Raw genomic sequence first — 19,107 nt, 5'->3', positions numbered from 1 at the left:
ACGTATTTATTCATTAAAGATAATTTATCCTTAAAAAATTTTAATAAATGGTCTTCAAATATCTATCTTTATCTAAAATTTCATAGAAATAGACTAAATTGAATTAAATTTACTATTATTTTTATAAAAATTAAAAATTATTATTAAATAAAAAATAGAAATTAAAATTAATTTGATAAATTACAAAAGAGAAAAATTAAAATTAATTTGATAAGAAATTTAATAATTTGGAGTTATAAAAATAATTAAAATTTAAGTTATTTAAAATATTTAACTTTTAAGAAAATAAAATATTAAATAATTTTCTACTCTAAATCACAATTAATAGCTAATAAATAAATAAATATTTCTTCAGGCATTACAGAAAAAATGTAATTATATTGATAGAACTAAATAAGATTTAAATTGTTTATTTTTAAATGTTATTTTTTTATATTCTGATGAAGATCGGTTTAAGATTTTAAATTTAAGTAGAAAGATAGAAAGATAAAAGTTGATTGATTTATTTAATTGTCCTATTATTTTTTATTACTCCTAAATAATTTATTTAAAAATTGATTTAAAGTATTTTCTTTTTAATATCAAGTTATTTAGCTTATTTTAAATTCATCGTATTATTCAAATATGATTTAGCTTTAGTAAAAATATGCTCTCAGGCTAGAAAAAATGGGAGTAAGTTCTCTTTGCTTCTTTTTCTTGTTCTGGTTCTCTATTTATGTTATATTGATGGTTATTAACCATTTAGGTCCTTCACTTTATTAGTCATAATACATTAACTCTCCAACAAATAGATGTATAGACGAATACTAGAATAAGACTTCAATGAATACAACCAAATTGCCCTATTATGTATGCTAAATTTCTCTAAAGCCAGTTGATTATGCAGTTAAGGATAATTTTTTAATTAGAATTGTAGCATTAGTCAATAATGAAATAGAATAAATAAGCTCTTAGGAGAAGTATCAAATTTAAATGAGCTAAGTTGTCTATGGCGCTTTGCAAGTAGATTAGAAAAGTAATAGCACCAGCAATTCTCAATACCAAAAAGAAATAGAATTTGATGAGACTTTTCCTAAAATAAAGGAAGATTCATATGACTAAAATTGGAAAATAATTCATAATAATCACACAAAGAATATAAGTTTTTATTGCAATAACAGCAGTATTATTAACAAGAAGTAAAATAATGAAGGATGCTATAGCAACCCCATTTTAGAAGAGGCCAGGGAAGACCTGAAGCAGGAATACATCTTATTGATCAAAATCAATAAATATCCTAATATTGATTAAAGCAAACTATCTTAAAATAAAACTAGATTATTGAATGAGTTTGAGAGAGGTAATCAGCTGAAAATGTTAAGAATTTTAGAATAAGATGAAAAAAAAGCAGAAGTAGATTTTAAAGAAGGAGATTAAAATCAAACAAGTGGAGAATAATATCAGTAAAAATAACCTGAAAAGAATGGAAATACAAGCAAATTTAGAAAGATTTTATTTTAGCTGAAATATAAAAACTCCAATCATCAACTAGAAATGATTATGAAATCACTTTATAGCATAGTCACTGCAGGATTTTTGATTTATACTTTGGTAAGTCTGAAGAATTTCTATGCAGATTAACTCATCAGCATTTAAAAATGGATCAGATATTTACTAGCATTTTTGTTAGTTTATAACAGTCCAGTTCACCTATTTTTCCCTTCAAATAAAATTCTGTAAATGGTAACTCGTACTGGTGAGCTTTTCTTCCTTTCTCTAATTATGTTTTTCTGGTTAAGCATTAAGTCTATGAATCGCCATAGCTAGAGTAGTACTCAGAATTAAGCAAAATCTTCTTTGAAAGGATTTAAGAATTTCTTAAAAATATTACTAGTATTTCTTCATAACGCTCCTAGAGTCATCTTATCTTTCTTCTTTATTGGTGGAGCTTCTTCTGTTTTGACAATTAGCAACAACAGAGATTTAGTAAATTTCGATAGCTTTGATTTAGTTCACAAGCTTGCTGTTTCAACTTTTTTTATTTACGCTCTTTGTATTGTTGCTGCTATGCTTAAGGTTTGCATTGAAAATACTATCGACACTAATTTCAAATTTCTATGCTATTTCACATATGCAGTTTTCTATTCATACGGTTATATGTGTTATTAGGAATTTTACATCCCTGAAGAAAATCATTCAACATACTTAATGCTTAACAAGGAGAGCATTCTTAACATTTACATTTATGTGATCACATACTTGTATTTACCAGTTGAAAACAAGAACGATGAATAGCAATATAATCTCGATCACCATGAAAATGAAGAAGAAGATGAAGATAAGCACCATAAACAAATTATAGGAGAAATTTACAAAGACATCGAAATGGATGAAACTATAAAAAATTAATCTCATATTCACAATGATTCAGCTGAGCAAAAAAAATAAAAAATATGGGAGTCAATTTAAAAGAGTATAGAAGACGAAGATGAACAATACGAAGAGAAGAAAGAAGATAATTCAGATAGTCACTCCTCCTCAGATGACGAAAATAATGCTTAAAAAAATTCATCTGATAAAAAAATTGGTAAAAGTGAAAATAAGTAACAACAAAGTAAAAGTTAGAAGCCCAGCAATGTAAGAAAGTAGAAATTTGTAGACGATGCTTAAGAAGAGTTAGATTAAAAAGAGTTTGTTTATGAATGAATAAATAAACTGTTAATTATTTTAATTTTAAAATTAAATTTATATCGTATTAGATCATTTCTTATGCACTCTGTCAAATATGCATGATTAAATTTACCAAAATATATTTTAACATTAACATTTTAATTCTTTAATTAGTAGAGAAGCAATTTAGTTAATTTAAAAGTAAATGTAATCACAATATAGAGATTCTTTTTTGTATATTTATTGGCAATATTAAAGATATATAATATGAGATAAAACCATCACTATGAAAATTAAAAAACTCTTCTAATATTGTTTTATATGTTTGAAATCTTTAATTTGATAATTAAAGCATTTTGATTGAACATTTTTAATTTAAAAAAAATTTTTTTTTTTTTGATATTAGCAATAATAGAAAAGTATTTTATCTAAAGTATTAAAACAAGTATTATTATCAATAAATTATGAAAGAAAATAATTCATAGTTCTAATTTTAAAAATGATATTTGTGGGTAAATATTTAAATGGGTCAGAATATAGGAGAATCAATTATCATTTATATATTTTTTTTATTAAATTAATATCATCAATTTTTTATTATAAATATTATTAACTCTTATATTTATTTTAGTATTTTAGTTTTTTTCTTAGATTTATTAATAAATAAGGTATAAAATTTTTTATCTGTAACAAAAAAATATAAACTGAACAAAAATATTTTTTGTATTTAATAAGAAATTAATATAAAGTTGTTATTGCATTTGAAAAAAAATCAATTTTTGTATTATGATCAGTATAAGTTTGAAATTTATGAATGAAATATGTTACTTGTACAACTTTATATTTTTTTTATGTTTATTTTTAATTAGAATTTATTCAATTTTTCAAAATAAATTGGCAATTCATAATATAATTATTTTCTATTTTTTATCCTCTTCAGAAACAGAAACAAAGTTTGGTGTAAAAATTTACTTATTTATTTAATCAATTAATTTTATTTTTAATTTGTAAAAAATACTTTGCATGATATTGTAATAAATTGGTTTGAATAAAAATAAATTAAAGATTTAATATAAAATAGAATTTTTGATGTGAAAAATTTTTTTAAATTCAAATATTTAAAAACAAAAAGATGTTCTTTTAATTTATTTAAATAAAAAATATGTATTGTATTATAAAAAAACTAGAATAAGTTCTTAAATTGTATTTATATTTCTAATTGATTTTCAAGCCTAAATAGAATTGTTAGAAACAAAGAAATCTACTGAGGATTCATCAATATATTGATTATTAGTATTCAAGATAACTTTGTAATTTTCAGAGTAGACACCTTCAATATTAGCTAAACTTATTCTTTTGTAGATTCCATACTCTTTTTGTTGAATATTAATGGTTGTTTGTTGGAAAGTTAAGCTTTTTTCTGCTGTTTGATAAGAATTAACAATGACTGCTCTATCTCTGTATAGAAGAGAGAAGGTAGAATTTTTTCCGGGTTAGATATCAACAATAGGTTATTATGGTAAGTTAGAGATAATATTACTTCCTTAATAGACTTCATCTTAATCAGTTACAAATGTGAGTACATTTTAAGTAGATAAACATACCTGTTTCACAGATTTATTTAAAGGATAAGATGTTTTCACTTCTTTAACAATTCCATTTACTTGTGTCTTAGCTAAGAAATATGTCTTAAAAAATAAAGTGTCATTGATCAAGTCAACAAAATCATTTGAGACACTTTCCAATTTTTCGATTACATATTATTATCTAGATTATTTGATTATTTAACCAGAGAGAATCTATTAATTTTCAAGGAAGAAGTAGTAAAATTGTACATTTTCAGGATTGTTATAAACAGAAACTTTTTTAATTCTAGAATCAAGAGTGGCAATCACGTTAATAATTATAACATATATGTCTTCTCCAATAGTATCTTAAAATTTTGACATAATGAATTTACCAATATTATGAGTTCTAACTATGAAGATGTCAGTTTAGTCACGAGCAGTTAGTTAATCAGGGGCTAGATAGAAAGTTACTTAATTTCTAGTATATCCAGAATAAAAAGTATATCCTTAAGGAGGACCTTTGTAGTTGATGTTATAGGCTTGCTATCCATAAACAAGTTGATGGTAATCCATATTTGGCACTGTTGATACAAGAGGGAATATGTCAGAACTAGCAAACTATTTTGCAGCCATTCTGAGAAAGTTATTTTGTGAATTACAGCTTGCAAAAGTTGAAATAATGCAAAATACTATCAAAGCAAATTAAATTTTCATTTTTTTTTTTTTTTTGCCAAATTAATATTCTTTAATTATTTTTTATTTAATTGTTTTCTAAATTTTGGAAAAGACTTTGTTAATTTATATAATAAATTTTGGTGAAAAATCCAAATTAAATAAAAATTTTATTTATGAATTTCAATTCAAAGATAATTTTACCTAAAATACCTTGTAATTGTTTTGAATTATATTTTTACAGATTTATCTTTTGTTAAATTGTAACATTACTCTAAAATCATCATAAACTATCAATTTAGCATATAATTCAAAGTTATAAATATCAGCATCCCTCCCCTAACTTCTATATTATATTTTTTTATAAGAAGAATAGTTTATCTAAGTATTGTCAAGGTAGTTTAAATATTAATTTTATTTTGTCAATTTTGTGTTTTTTTATGAATAAAATGAGAATTATTAAAAATTTAATAAAAGAAAAATTGGTTGTAACTATCTATGCATTATTGAACTTTTTTTACTTTAAAAAAATACAAACATAACTCTGATATATAATTTTAGCTAGATGTAATTCTTTTATTAATCAATAATAAAATATTAGTAAAAAATAACAAAATAGCAACAAAATTAAAAAAGTTATTGTCACTATATCTTTTTTTGAGTAATTGCTCTTTTCTTCATCTTTTTTCTTTTTATGTTTAACAAGTTCATGAGATGACTTTTGAGAGCTGTTCCATATGTCTGAGATGTTCACATAGTTAAAAATTATTGATTGTTAGTCTTCAGGGTTCAAACTATTTTGTTAAGGAAGTTAGTCACAATTGCTTTAGTTTATGTTTACACTTTAGAATAAAAAATTCTAACTTAAAATATCATCATGCACTTATCTTCTATTAATATCTGAGTCGTTTTCAGTAAAAATCTTATTTTTTTACTAATAGTTAAGCTACATTGTCATAGGATTACATTCACTAGTCTTTATGTTGCTCTAGCTCAAAGTAGATGATTAAATTATTTTGCTTTCAAAAATTTATTCGTCATTTTTTTAGTTTTGTTTTTATTCGTTTACAGATGAATTATCAAATTCACAATTTTAAGTATTAATCTATTAAAAATCACTTTTTTTTACAATATTCTTTTATTTGTTTTCAATACTAAAGTTTTGTTGGCTTTCCCTCACTTTTTGTTTAGCTTCTTAATCATTAGAAAAATTCAAACTAGATTGCTGAAGAGACTCATATTTTGTTTTTAGATCGATGTATAAGCTATGTAGTTCTTATATTAGTTTGCTTTGCTCTTGAGAATATTGCTAATATCTCCTTTTTTGTAGGTCAAGTTTGTTTATTATCAGTTAACTCTCTTCAAAGAGATTATTGTTTCCGTTTATAACACATGATTCAAACCTCTATTCTTTCTTTTTGCTCATATGAAAGTTTTTAAGTTACATTGGTGAATCATTCATTTTGTCTCCCAAACAGTCCATTGAATGTCTATTGGATTTTTTGAGCTTTTTTGATGGATCTTCAAAAAAAAAATTTAGAATATCCTAATTCTGATTAATTACGCTCTTTTCAAAAGAATTAGTGTAAATGTTACTTTCCAGAACATTTCCTTTTTGATTTTCTTTGTTATCAGAAATAATTGATTAATTATTTTCTATTAATTTAATAGCATCAGGTGTGGTTAATCTTTTTGGAGTAATGTATTTTTATTCCTAGAAGACATTAGATTCATCTTTCTTTTAACTTTCTCTCAAAACCTTTTCACAAAAGTTAAAATTAAATTATTATTCCGAAATAGCATTTTAGAATTAATTGCTCAAAGAGTACTCAGTTTATGATGAAAATGTATCATAACTCATTTAAAAAGAATTAAAAAATCTGTAAAAAAGAATGCTTAAGTTTAAAATATGATTTTCTTAAAACAAAACATTTTAACTTTAGTTTTTACTCACTAGCTAATTTTTGTTTGTTTGAGAGATTGTTGAGCATTTAGCTTGCGAGTTTTTGTATAGATTTTAAGAGAAATAGTTTTATGTTGAAAATGATTTTTAATGCTAATTGTTTTAAATTTAGATCTTTAAAGGTGATTGAGATTAAAGTTATGGCGAGCTACTTGTGTGTTTTAGTTCAGTTTGCAAATATTTTTCCAATTCATTATTTTTCTCTGTGCTAATATTTTCTGTTTAATTATTTGTTGATTGAGCTGTTTTGTAAGTAATTTCTTCATACCTTTGTAGATTTTCATTCGAGCTATTGTCGATAAAGTAATCATAGTTTAACACTTTGTGAATACTTTTAAAGGCAGGTTATGTTTTGTTTTGATCAATACCAAAAAATTCATGGCTAATAAAATCATTCTCTAAAATCAAGATTATTGCAAAGCATAGTCCTACTTCAAGCATTTACTATTCATTTAAATCCTCTCTAAGCTTAAGTCCTCTTTCTTGAAATTTCATTTGAAGATTAACTAAATATTCAAGTTGCTCTTAACATTAACAAAATAATTACAAAGTACTATTTTTGAGTAAACTATTTTTAAAATCTGAGTGTGAAAGGCCATTTTATTGCTGACTTTACAAAGATTTTGCTTAGCTATTTTCAAAACTATTTAGTAAATTTAGCATGTTAATCCATTTATTTTTATTTTATTCACCTGAGCATTAAATATTCTCTTTTTTTGTTGAATATAAAGTGCCAATCAATTAAGTAAAATCCATATTTTTATCTCTTCTAATTTTTTAAAATCAAAATAATTTAAAATTTTTAAATATTATTTGAAATTTTAGCTCAATTTTTGCTTTTCCAATTAAAATTAGGCTGAATTTTACTAATATCATAGTTAAAAAAATTCAGTTATTAATAAAAAATTTATAAAAACTTTCATTTTCAAAATAATGAAATAAATTAAATAAATTAAAAATATTTTATTTTTAATGAATTAAATGAATCAAATTAAATTTTTTAATTAAATAATTCTCATACTAATTTTTTTAAAATGAAGGACTAAAATAATTAAATTAAGCAATCAATACTTTTTTATTAAATTTACTAACTTCAACTAAATATTTCCTTTTGTCGAACAGAACACAAATCAATATTTTGAGATATTCATTTTTATATTTTCTCACTCTGCCAGCTCCAGATAAGCCTTGGTAACGAGTAATTATGGTAATTCAATATAAATTTAAACACTTTAAATAATTCTTATCTTATGTTGAATTTATTATTTTTGTACTTGGATTAGTAATTTAAAAAACAAAATAATTTCAAAACTAAATAAACTTGATCATTTTTGGACGTTTAATAATTTTAACATAAAATTCAAATATTTTTAAGACTTTTAATTTTCTTAGAAATGCATTTTGAGTTATTTCACATTTCAATAAATTTATTCTAAAATATTTCCAAGATTTTAATGAATATTTTGTTTATAAAAAAAATATTTTATTTAGCTTTTAACATTTTATATTTTTCTAATTTAATTATTTTTGGCGGATCTGATATTTGAATTACTATAAATAAAACGCATGAAATATAATAAAAAATAATAAGAATAAAAAAGCTGATTTGGCTGAAATGATTAAGATTGAAATTTGAAACCTTATATTTATTGCATATTAATATTTTTAATTAATCAATTAATTCATAGAAATTGATTGAATCATAATAATTACAATATTAAAAATATAGCAATTAATAGTGTTAATTAGGGAGAGTTTTTAAAAGCGAATAATTAACTAATTATCTAAATTAAAATGATTATTTAAGATAAGTTGGATCCTTCTGGGATGTTTTCAAAGGCCGGAAGACTATCTTTAGAAATGTATACTATGTTATAGGAGAAAGATTTTATATTAAATAACAAAAGAAAGATTTAGAAATTATCAGATATTCATATTTAATAATCTCTAAATTCTATGCATGCAAAACAATAACACGGAAATGAAAAACACAGAACATTTTAGCCTCGTGGTGGTAATGATACAACAAAGAGTTTACCAACAATTAAATAACCTTTTTTCAAGATGGTTTCAAGAGATTAATATTAGATTCTTCAGTCAAAACTTACTTCAAATAATCAAAAATTCGGAATGTACAATCCAAAATATCATTTAATTTACGAAAAGAGTCCTCTCTACCCTGATCTTGAAAGCCAAGATGTTAAATAAAGAGCGAGAGAATTCCAGTTGTAGAATTTGCATTTCTCTTAATCAGCCAAGAGGCTCAAGACAATTTAATAAAAAAAGCACTAGTTATAATAATAACAATAGATGTTGCTTTAGCAGTAGATTTAAAATGAGAGTTAGTTAATAAATAACAATAAATCTATAATTGCTTCTTAATAAATGTAATTAAATGCGTCTCAAGTTGCAGCTACTACTGCAGCATAGTTGTAAAGTCTCAATCAATCAGCCCTCGTTTAGTAAAGTGCCCTTAATCAATCTTCTATTCAAACAAAAAGAGTTTTGAATAATTCTATCTCAGATTCTTCTATCCTTGGTATAGACTTTGATAAACCACGCAGTCGTGTTGTAGGACCAGTACAATTTGAAAAATAGCAAGGCAGAAAACCTTTAATGGCATAATCAATACCACATGATAAAAGATTCGAATATATTGAAATTCCCTCAATTTATTCTAAGAGCCAGCATTTACCAAATATATCTTTCGAAACTTAAAAAAGAAGTCAGTAAGTTTTTGGATCAAAAACAGGAGGCTTAGACTACAATGTAAACTATGATTTAGTGCACCCACGTAACAGTATTGGAGTGTTGGATTATTCTAAATTATCACCCAGAAAGCCATAGACTAAGCCAGTTTACACTCTTAACGAGTCTATCAATGATGATTATGTTTTCTCACTTGCACGTTCTAAAAGTTAAATTTTAAAGAAGGTTTCTGTTCCAAAATTTGAGAAAATGCCAGGAAGAGATCGCTCTTTGCATGAAACTAAACTTGAACAAATAGATATCGATATTAACCATTAAAAGTCAAGGCATAAATGATTTTAATAATTCCTTATATCATAAATTACTTATGGTTTATATAAAAAATCAGTCATACAAATATAAATATAGTCTTTTCTAATAAATTATTTATGACATTAAAATATAACTTTTTCTGTATAATTTTATGCTAGCATTCTACCAAGAAATTTATTTTTGCATTTTGTTTGTTTATTGAGTTATCAAATATTTAGTCTGGTTTTATATAAAATTTTCTATGATAAAAATAAGTTTAACATATAACTAAATTTTTTATTTTTGTAATCCTTAAAAGGAGTTTTATGAATAGCTTATTGTTAATCATTTTGAATTAAATATTAAAATATTTTTTTATTTTTATAAAATGAATGATTTGACTTATAAAAAAAAAGCTGTTTAAAAATTATTTTCTTTAATAATTTTTCATTTTTTTAATTTTTGATAAAAGTTTAATTTTAATTTTTTCATTTGAAAAATAATTGAAAATCTAACAAATTTTTAAAGAGAAACCTTTAAGAAAAAATATATTTTAGATTCAAAATTAAAATATATTTTAAGATAAAAGTTAGATAAGATAAATTAAAATTTATATTTGATAACAAAATTGAATTAAATCTATAAAGTTAAATCACTTATAATTTCTTTTATCGTAATTTTATTGTAAAATAAAATACTAAAAATTTTAAAAATAACTTATAAAAATTTAAAACTTGTGTAATAAATAGGTAAATTTATTATAAATGAACTAAATAAGTGTTTATTTTATTAAAAGCAATTTAAAACATTTAGGTAATCCTCAATATTTATTTTGTTTGTAATAAAAAAAAAGTATAAATTAAATCAACTTGACTACTTTTTAAGTTGATATTTTTTGTCTAAATTTGAATAAGTTTTTAATATTTAGTAAATTTACAATCATTTTATATTAAACTTTATTAATTTAAATTAAGTAGAAACAATTTATATTTCTTGCAATAAAATAAAATAAATTAAATTAATTAGATAATTTACAGTTGCTTTAAGTTGAAAATATTTTTATTAATTAGCATATTTTATATTAATTTATGTAAAAGTATTAATTTATTTTAATTATATAAATACTCATACATACATACATATTCATAAAGCCTTAAAACTTAAATAAATTAAAAAGAATAATTTTTAGAAAGAATCCATTTTTATGAAGCTAAGGATATTATATGAAGAAAATATAATAACCTTAATTATATACTTTATGTATGAGAAAATATTTTATAAAACTATATTAATTTTTGAATGCATTTTGTGTGAAAAAAATATCCTAGCTAAATGATTAGTATTTATTTAGAATTTTATTTATTTTTAATTTATTTATAGTATATTTATTTATTTATATTGGAAGATATGTTAAAATTGTCATTGCAATTTAATTGAATAGAGCAGATAGAAAAACATGGTTAGTCAAACTCAAAAATAAATGCTTGATAAATATTACTGAGATCCATCCTATGAAATTATTTAGTAAATTATAAGATACATACTTACTTTATCTTAATAGGAATCAATAAAGGAAAAGAGAAGAATGTTAAAATACATTAAGAATTTACAATAAAAATATTTGTAATAATTAGAACAAAAGGTCAAATAATTATTACATTCAATAAACTTAAGAAAAGAAATAATAAAGGAAAAAAGAAATGTCAAAGGCTTACTATTTCGTCAAAAACTTTAGCTGGGCTGAAGTTTCCAATTTATTATGCTACGGTACTAAGTATCCTACCGTCCTTAACCATTAATAAAAGGTCACTCGTCTCTACAGGTGCGGATTTAAGATAAATTAAGCAAAATTCTGTTTAAAATTAAAAATTTCTTAGGGATTAATCAAAAGCAAATTGAATTCATATCATTGAATACACTTAAAACGATATCGCAACTATAATATTGTTGTTTTACAAATTATGCAATAAAATAATTAATAAGAACAAATAAAATTATACATTTTATGAATAACAAACGCAAGAATATTTTTAATATTTGATCATATTGTTAAATTAGATTGATTCATTTTTAAAATATATAAAATGCTATTACAATCTGCAAATAATACAAATCAATTAGCTGATAATCCTCTAAGAGATTATGTTTAATGAAATTAGGAATTAATTTAAGTTAATAAATAATATAGCAACTAATAATTCCTTATTCATAATAGTAATTTATTTATTTTTGAATTAATTTCTATAGAGCCACTTTGAGAAGAGTTTATGCCCATCAAGTTGAAGGTTACAAGACTGATTTCAAACAATACAATGAAAATATTACAGATATTGGCAAAGATTTCAACAAAATGTTAGCATTAAAGCCTGAATCATTGGAATTGTAAGCTTACTTTAAGAAATACGAAGATTTACAAGAAGAACTCTTCGACCCTGCTATGATTATTGGTCAGTTTTTCGAAATTCAATTAATTTTTAGCAAAGATTCTATCAAAAGAATACAAATAACTTAACACAAGATATACATCTTTCTATCTACCTTTCAAAATAAATGAATCTATTTTATGTTTTATAAATCATTTTTAATATTAAATAATAAACAGATGAATCTAGACCTTATGCTGCCTCTTCTGGAAGATATTATATTTTCGATGACTACGTAAATCATATTTTATATTTTATCAAATAGCAATTTAGTAATAATTTTTTGATACTTTTAATAGCTCCTTAAATTCGATCCTTTTGGTTTCTATTCTCCTAAATTGCTCTCTGAAAATAGACCAGAAGAAGCCATGCCTTTCTATGAAGATTATCCTCAAAATGACTCTCACTGGAATCTCTGGGAACAATTCCCCGAAGGTAGAATAAAAAAATAAATAAAATAAATTAATTTTATAAATTATGAAAAGATTTTGAGGATTCTAATGCTGAAAGAGAAGCCATCTTAAAATCTAACAAACATTGAACTCTAAGAAAAGAAGGAAAAAATATAACATACTAATGAATAATAAATTAATTATCTACCTTATGGTCTATAATAGTATTATTACTATTATTTTATACAAATTCTATGTAATTAAAAGTAAGTAATAGTATTATTATGTTTAGTTGACAGAATGGTAGTCTTTGTTGTTCTAAACACATCCATTAATCTTTCAATAAGCCATCCTTCAAATTCACTTATTTCTTTTAATTATAAAATCAAAAATTTTTCTTTCAATATATTTTATATAACTTGAACATATTATGAATCAAACATATTTTGTATTTTAAAAATAAATTGTTCAAATCTATGAAAAAAGTTTTAAATGTTAAGTTTAAATTTTAAATAATTTAACTAAATTTTCAAAAAAATAAATTATTAATCAGAAAGTCGCTTAAATTAATTTGAAATTTTCAAAAAAAGTAAATGATTTAAATAAAATAAATTTCAAAGAAAATTGGAAAACAAACAAATTTAAAAAAAAAGAAAATTTTTTTTAATAATTGATTATAATATTGAAAAAATTGTTTAAAATAAGATAAGGATTTGTTTAAAAATTAACAAAAGTAAATTTATTAAAATAAAATAATAAATTAAAAAAAATGAGTTAAAGTTAATATTTATCTAAAAATAAATGATGACTAAAATAGTTATCAAAAATGAAAGCTATTTAATTTAAAAATATTGGATTTAAAATAAATTAATTAAAAACATGTTGAATAAAGTTAATTAGAATAAAAAATTACAAAGTAAAATTAATATTTTAAATTTATTTAAAAAACATAATAAACATATTTAGTGAGTATCACACTCTTCATCCCAGCTTTTTTATAAATATTACAAATTGTTTAATACATTTACAATGTATAGCATATATCTTTATATTAATTTGATATATATTAATTAAATATCTAACTTATAATCCAGTTTTTTTATAAATATTTAAGATTTTTTTAATATAATTATATAGATTTTTAAATAATGTAAATTTATTAATGTAACTTTTTTTATTTTATATTTTTTTTAACTCATTCACTTTTAACAACTCTTATCTTTCATCTCTGACTTTTTTGCAATGGTTGTATTTAACTTATTATCTTTAGAGCAATTTGAAATCAAAAGTATATCAAAATTATATTCTATTCTTGTTATTTTTAATTTTAATTAAGCACAAATTAATATTTGATTAATCAATTTATATTGAGTTATTCATTCATTCATCAGTTTAATTGAATCAATTTTTTTCTTTAAATTTTAAATAAATTACTTTTTAAAACTCAAACATTAAATTCATAAACTTTTTTCAAGATTTTTTCTAAAAAGTTGGTGCTTGACTTGACCCAACTGCGAATGATTATGTTGTTATATCTCTCATATTCAAAAAACTTCAAGTAAAAATCAATTTTATCTTTAGGAGGAGGAAAAATTCTCTCGAAATGTCCTGTTCTATAGTTCTCTTCGTCTGTTTCAAAAAGCATATTCCAATCTTCTGGTGAAAGCTTTTGCAAACAGTTGAATTCATTTAAATCTGATAAATCTTTTAAGTTTTTAGAAAATCCTCTTTTTTAATCAGATACTCCTGGAATCTTTTTTCTTTGATCTTCTTCAAACTTTCTTTTATCATAAGGCTAGATTCCTATCAAATTGAATGTATCACATACTAAAGTATGCTTTATTCTTCTGTCTAAAGGAGAAGAACTGCTTAAAGATGGACGCACATTTACTTCAAGCAACCAAGGCTTTAGGGTATCATCGATTAATATGTCAAAGCCATACAATTCAAAACAATTTGTTCTATGATTTTCACATTTTACATACTAATCTGTCATATATGGCTCAGTTGCAATACAAGTTTTAATTACAATATCTTTTATTCTGTCCCACAACTGAGCAGTGTTAACTCCCATCTCTGTGTATTTTCTAAATAGAGCTTTTAATGACCACTTCGAGCCTTCACTATCTTCATTAGCATCCTTGTTTTTCTTGAAGTTAGGATTATTTTTATTAAGTGAGTAATTAGTCAAATGCACATATCTTTTTGAGAGTTCTTTTGTATTAGTTGAATATTTTTCAGTCGCGAAACGAGTCAAACCATCATCGAAAATGTATATCCTAAGAGGATCATATGAAGTGACTAAAACATATATACGAAGATCATATTTTAATCCATCAATCAAATGTGGATTTGCTACATACTCACAAATAATGTATTCTTGCTTTCTTTATACTTTGCTTCTCTTTGATATCATCTTTATATTTTTTCCTTAGGCCTAGTTGCTAGGCTTCATAATCCACAATTTTCCTTTCTCAGCATCATCTCTTTTTGCCAAAAATCTATCCCAATCTGATTAATGTTACAATATATAAGTATTTGGAATAAAGTCATATTCTTATGGAAATTTTCTTTTAACTTTAGACAAATTTTTCCACAAGCAGTCCTTTCTCCCCATATTCCAATACTATGGGAAGTGGTTAATTTTTTAATATTTAATCATATTTTTTACTCTATTATCTCTTCCAGTGCTCCATACCATATTCCAGTCATTATCTTCAGTCTCTCTAATACCTGCATACTAAAATGCATGTCCAACACACCTATTTAAGCTATTAGTGGTCACCTTAAACCTTTAAAAAACAAAATTTTTTTTAATTTCTTGATTATTCAATATTTTCCATAGCAAAAATATAACAAAAATTTACAACAACATCAAAAAAAAATGAAAAACAACTAAATGATTTCATTACAGCTTAAATACTTTAAAAAATAAAAATTTACCTCATATCAAACCTTTTTTCTTCATAATCGGTTGCTACAACTGTTCTAGAAGAGTTTCTGATGATATCTCCACATTAAGGAGGATAGGGAAAGAATACGGTCAAAGGACGGTTTTCATACACACTTTTTAATAGTAAGAGCTTGTTATATCTATTTGGTTGCAAGACTGGAGGTTAAAATGAAGCAGAGCATTCTGTTGATGGTTCATATGCTGAATTAATCAATGCTTAGTCGATGCTATCTTCTAAGTCATTCTCATCCTCATCTTCATCTTCATCACTATCGACATCTAAATCTTTCGATGAATCGCTATCACTGTTGTTTTGATTTTTCTCTTCATCATCGTCATCTTCTTCATTTTTATTAATATTTTTTTTAAACACAAACACTTTTTTGGCTTGATCACCTTCCTTTTACTCTGATTGATTAATACCATATTTTTATATTACTGTTTATGATTTTGGAGAAGCTTTTTCGCTGTTTATTCCGACTTTGAAATCATTCTTATTCAAAGTACTAACCTTTTGCTGTTATTACTGCAACTCATTTCTCATATCACCAGCAGGATCAAAATATGTTTTATCTGTGCATTTCAAAATGATTTATTCAATTTTTTCTTCCTTCTGCTTTTTTGTAAAAGAATAATGATTCTTACTCTTCCTTATGCTCCCGTAATTGCTATTGTAACTATTTTAACTTTGATACATCTAAATCACATTTTAAGTTCGATTAAGAATTTCATGAGGGTTTTAAGACCTTGACGTCCTCTCTGCTAGAGATTTTTTTACAGCTGAATAGCTTTTGCTTATAATTCTCTCTTTTTCATCTTAAATATTATTATTTGGCTAGAAGTCTATTGTTTTTTCTATAGAAGATGTAACCATAAGTGGATTGTTGGCAAAATTCGTATTTGTGATACTTTATTTTACAATAACTCTATTTTTTTTTTAATTTTAAAAATAAAATTTTATTTTCAATCAAATTTTAATGTAAAATTTATAATTTTTACTCTCTTTCTTAATAAATTTGCTTGATAGGGCTTTCCTGTACTTATAATACATTTTTTAAAGCTGGATCTTACTATGAAATTGATCTTAATTTGAACTATGCATTTGATTTTATGTATTTGAGTGGCGAAGATATCCTAAATAGTTCAGCTTGTTTTATTTACCTTTTGGTTTCACTAAATTGCATCTAATCAGGAAAGTTTTGTATTTTTTTTGATTTTTTTTATTCCAAATTGCTGCTTTAAGGAGTGAACTAATCTCCATTTTCAATAGGTTCCAATCTTTCTATATTTTATTCTGTTTTATATACTGGGTTAAGAGTTACTCTCTATAGTTTATAATCCTCTTATTGGAAATCATAATTGTGACTACTGAAAGGAGCTTATATTGTAATACTATCTGACAACCTTTTGTTTGGATTATCGCAATGTATTCCAAATGACTAATTTTGTAATCCAATAATCTCTTTTTGAATTTTCCCTTCATTTATACTAAGATTTCTCTAATTGTGTTTACTTGAATCATCAATATTTAAACTTGTATTAGTTTCTTGCTAGTTGCATTCAATTTCTTAAATTAAAGCCTTTTCAGGTTACTCAAGTTAATTTATATTTTCAGCATTTGCATAGCTTTAAGGATCCAAAATTCTTTTCCCTGAGTTGAGCTGTACTAGCTCTTATAAAGGTCTAACGTAGTAAGTTGAACGAGCGAATATATCTATTTTTTAGGGTTATGATGATAAAAGGGAATTGCTTGCATTTGAGCCATAGTACAAAGTTTTATTTTGTAAAACACTTTACTAAAACCCATTTATCTTTTACTAAATATATGGGTTAACGTGGTTGGAGCTGGATCTTAAATGTGATCCTTTATTTTGATCACAGAAAATATTATGTTAAGGATTGATGCCTTTTAATTCGCAGTTAAATAATTGCTAAGATACTTGCTAAGAAAGATTCCTCTTTACTGCTGCGGAATAGTTTTTCTTTTTAAAATATCCATTTTAGTGATGAAATGAAAATATCTAATTCGGATTATCTTTTTGCACTCCCAATGCCTCTAATTTTATAATTTGATTATTTATTATTTGCTATTAAGGTCTTTATGGCGATTCGCTAATTGCTACTTTTTAATGATGCAGTTGATGCTAATAGTTGCCATTCGAAATAATGCTGGTGTGGCCTTAAAAATTATAACCATTTAACTATATTTATTAAGAAGCCTAACCTTAAATTTATGAATGTGGTCTTTCTATTGAACTTGTATTTTATTAATTTGACTTCGTTGCCGATTGGCATATCTATTAAGCTAATTACCATGCTTAATTGTTACTTTAGAGGTAGCTATTTACTCTTATAGGTGAAGAGTTATTCATTTGAGATATAATCTAAATTAATGCTCAATCAATATATTTCTTGAATGTTGAATGATAAAATGACCCTAAATATTTGGGATAAAATACTATCTAAGTATATTTGATAAGTTTAAAATAAGCTCAATAATATATTCTTGATGCTGAATAAGTAAATGAGCTAAACTAGTTTGTTTTGCTTAATTAGATATAAACTGATTTGATTGAATATGTAATATTTATTAGAGTTTAATAATAAATATTGTTAATTGTTTTGCTAAAACAATTATATATACCATAAAATCTAACTAAATCAATAATTACCAATGCTTAAAGACCTATTTATTTTCTTACAAGGTAGATTGCACAATTCAAACAAAAATATAATATACCACCTAATGTAAATCACAAATCTTATCTTGTATTTTTCATCCGCAGCCAATACTTTATTTTATTTCTTATCTTTTTTTCTCACTCTATCCAACCAGGTTTTTAAGAAAGTAAAATTAAGTTTTTTAACAAACATTTCAAGAAGCACATATTCACTACGATTTTTTTAAAAATATAAAAAGTAAATAGAATTATTGAATTCATACTTTTTAATTAATTAAATCCAACAACAAAAAATAAATTTCCAATTTGATATTTTTATCACATTTTTCTATATAAAAAGTATTTAGTTAATTTTATTAATTAAAAAAAGCATTTGGTCTACAAAGTATAAATTAATATCATAAATTTAATAATATTAGTTAAGCGTTTTAAATATAATTTAAATCAAAGTTTTTAACTAAATTTTAAATATTATTTGTAATATGTATTATTAAAATTATCTTAAAATTAACATCAAATAAATTAATACCCTTCAAATATAAACGAAAGTATTCCCAACTTTTAAAATAAATAAATGTATTAATATATCAATATTAATTAATTAAATCAAAAAATACTTAAATAATAAATTAAAATCATTCGTTAATAAATTATTTATTTATTTCCTTACTTCTTAAAGGATTTAAATCTATTTAATGAAAAAAAAAATATGTCATAAATTAAACTCAATATTAATATAATTTGAATTAAAACAAATAATAAAAACATAAAATAAAATTTTTAAAATTATTTAATTTTTAAAAATT

The 19,107-nt window shown here is 23.2% G+C and overlaps 6 protein-coding genes across 6 annotated transcripts; 2 read left to right on the top strand and 4 right to left on the bottom strand. All coding sequences in view use genetic code 6, as the record gives it.

Moving 5' to 3' along the window:
• Positions 1–2,230: 2,230 nt before the first annotated feature.
• TTHERM_000985033 (transmembrane protein, putative) lies at positions 2,231–2,743 on the bottom strand (the record flags this gene model as incomplete). Its single annotated transcript, XM_012796563.1, has 1 exon — positions 2,231–2,743. One exon carries the CDS (start codon positions 2,741–2,743, stop codon positions 2,231–2,233), a length of 513 nt encoding a protein of 170 aa, XP_012652017.1.
• Positions 2,744–3,875: 1,132 nt separating this feature from the next.
• Positions 3,876–4,931, bottom strand: TTHERM_000985031 (hypothetical protein; the record flags this gene model as incomplete). Its single annotated transcript, XM_012796562.1, has 1 exon — positions 3,876–4,931. The coding sequence occupies one exon, from the start codon at positions 4,929–4,931 to the stop codon at positions 3,876–3,878; it is 1,056 nt and encodes a 351-aa protein (XP_012652016.1).
• A 541-nt stretch (positions 4,932–5,472) lies between these two features.
• Positions 5,473–7,608, bottom strand: TTHERM_00985030 (transmembrane protein, putative; the record flags this gene model as incomplete). Its single annotated transcript, XM_001012054.4, has 1 exon — positions 5,473–7,608. One exon carries the CDS (start codon positions 7,606–7,608, stop codon positions 5,473–5,475), a length of 2,136 nt encoding a protein of 711 aa, XP_001012054.4.
• A 1,038-nt stretch (positions 7,609–8,646) lies between these two features.
• On the top strand, positions 8,647–9,897 carry TTHERM_00985020 (hypothetical protein; the record flags this gene model as incomplete). Its single annotated transcript, XM_001012053.3, has 1 exon — positions 8,647–9,897. One exon carries the CDS (start codon positions 8,647–8,649, stop codon positions 9,895–9,897), a length of 1,251 nt encoding a protein of 416 aa, XP_001012053.3.
• Positions 9,898–11,552: 1,655 nt separating this feature from the next.
• TTHERM_00985010 (hypothetical protein) lies at positions 11,553–12,816 on the top strand (the record flags this gene model as incomplete). Its single annotated transcript, XM_001012052.3, has 5 exons — positions 11,553–11,674; positions 12,100–12,299; positions 12,455–12,510; positions 12,575–12,710; positions 12,761–12,816. The coding sequence occupies 5 exons, from the start codon at positions 11,553–11,555 to the stop codon at positions 12,814–12,816; spliced, it is 570 nt and encodes a 189-aa protein (XP_001012052.2).
• Positions 12,817–14,111: 1,295 nt separating this feature from the next.
• TTHERM_00985000 (tubulin tyrosine ligase family protein) lies at positions 14,112–17,992 on the bottom strand (the record flags this gene model as incomplete). Its single annotated transcript, XM_001012051.2, has 3 exons — positions 14,112–15,459; positions 15,611–16,546; positions 16,620–17,992. 3 exons carry the CDS (start codon positions 17,990–17,992, stop codon positions 14,112–14,114), a joined length of 3,657 nt encoding a protein of 1,218 aa, XP_001012051.2.
• Positions 17,993–19,107: the final 1,115 nt, after the last annotated feature.

This window comes from Tetrahymena thermophila (assembly GCF_000189635.1).
Source record: "Tetrahymena thermophila SB210 genomic scaffold scf_8254717, whole genome shotgun sequence".
NCBI classification, from domain to species: domain Eukaryota; phylum Ciliophora; class Oligohymenophorea; order Hymenostomatida; family Tetrahymenidae; genus Tetrahymena; species Tetrahymena thermophila.
Note: the sequence above shows the minus strand (reverse complement) of the source record. Positions and strands in the feature narration are given on the sequence as shown.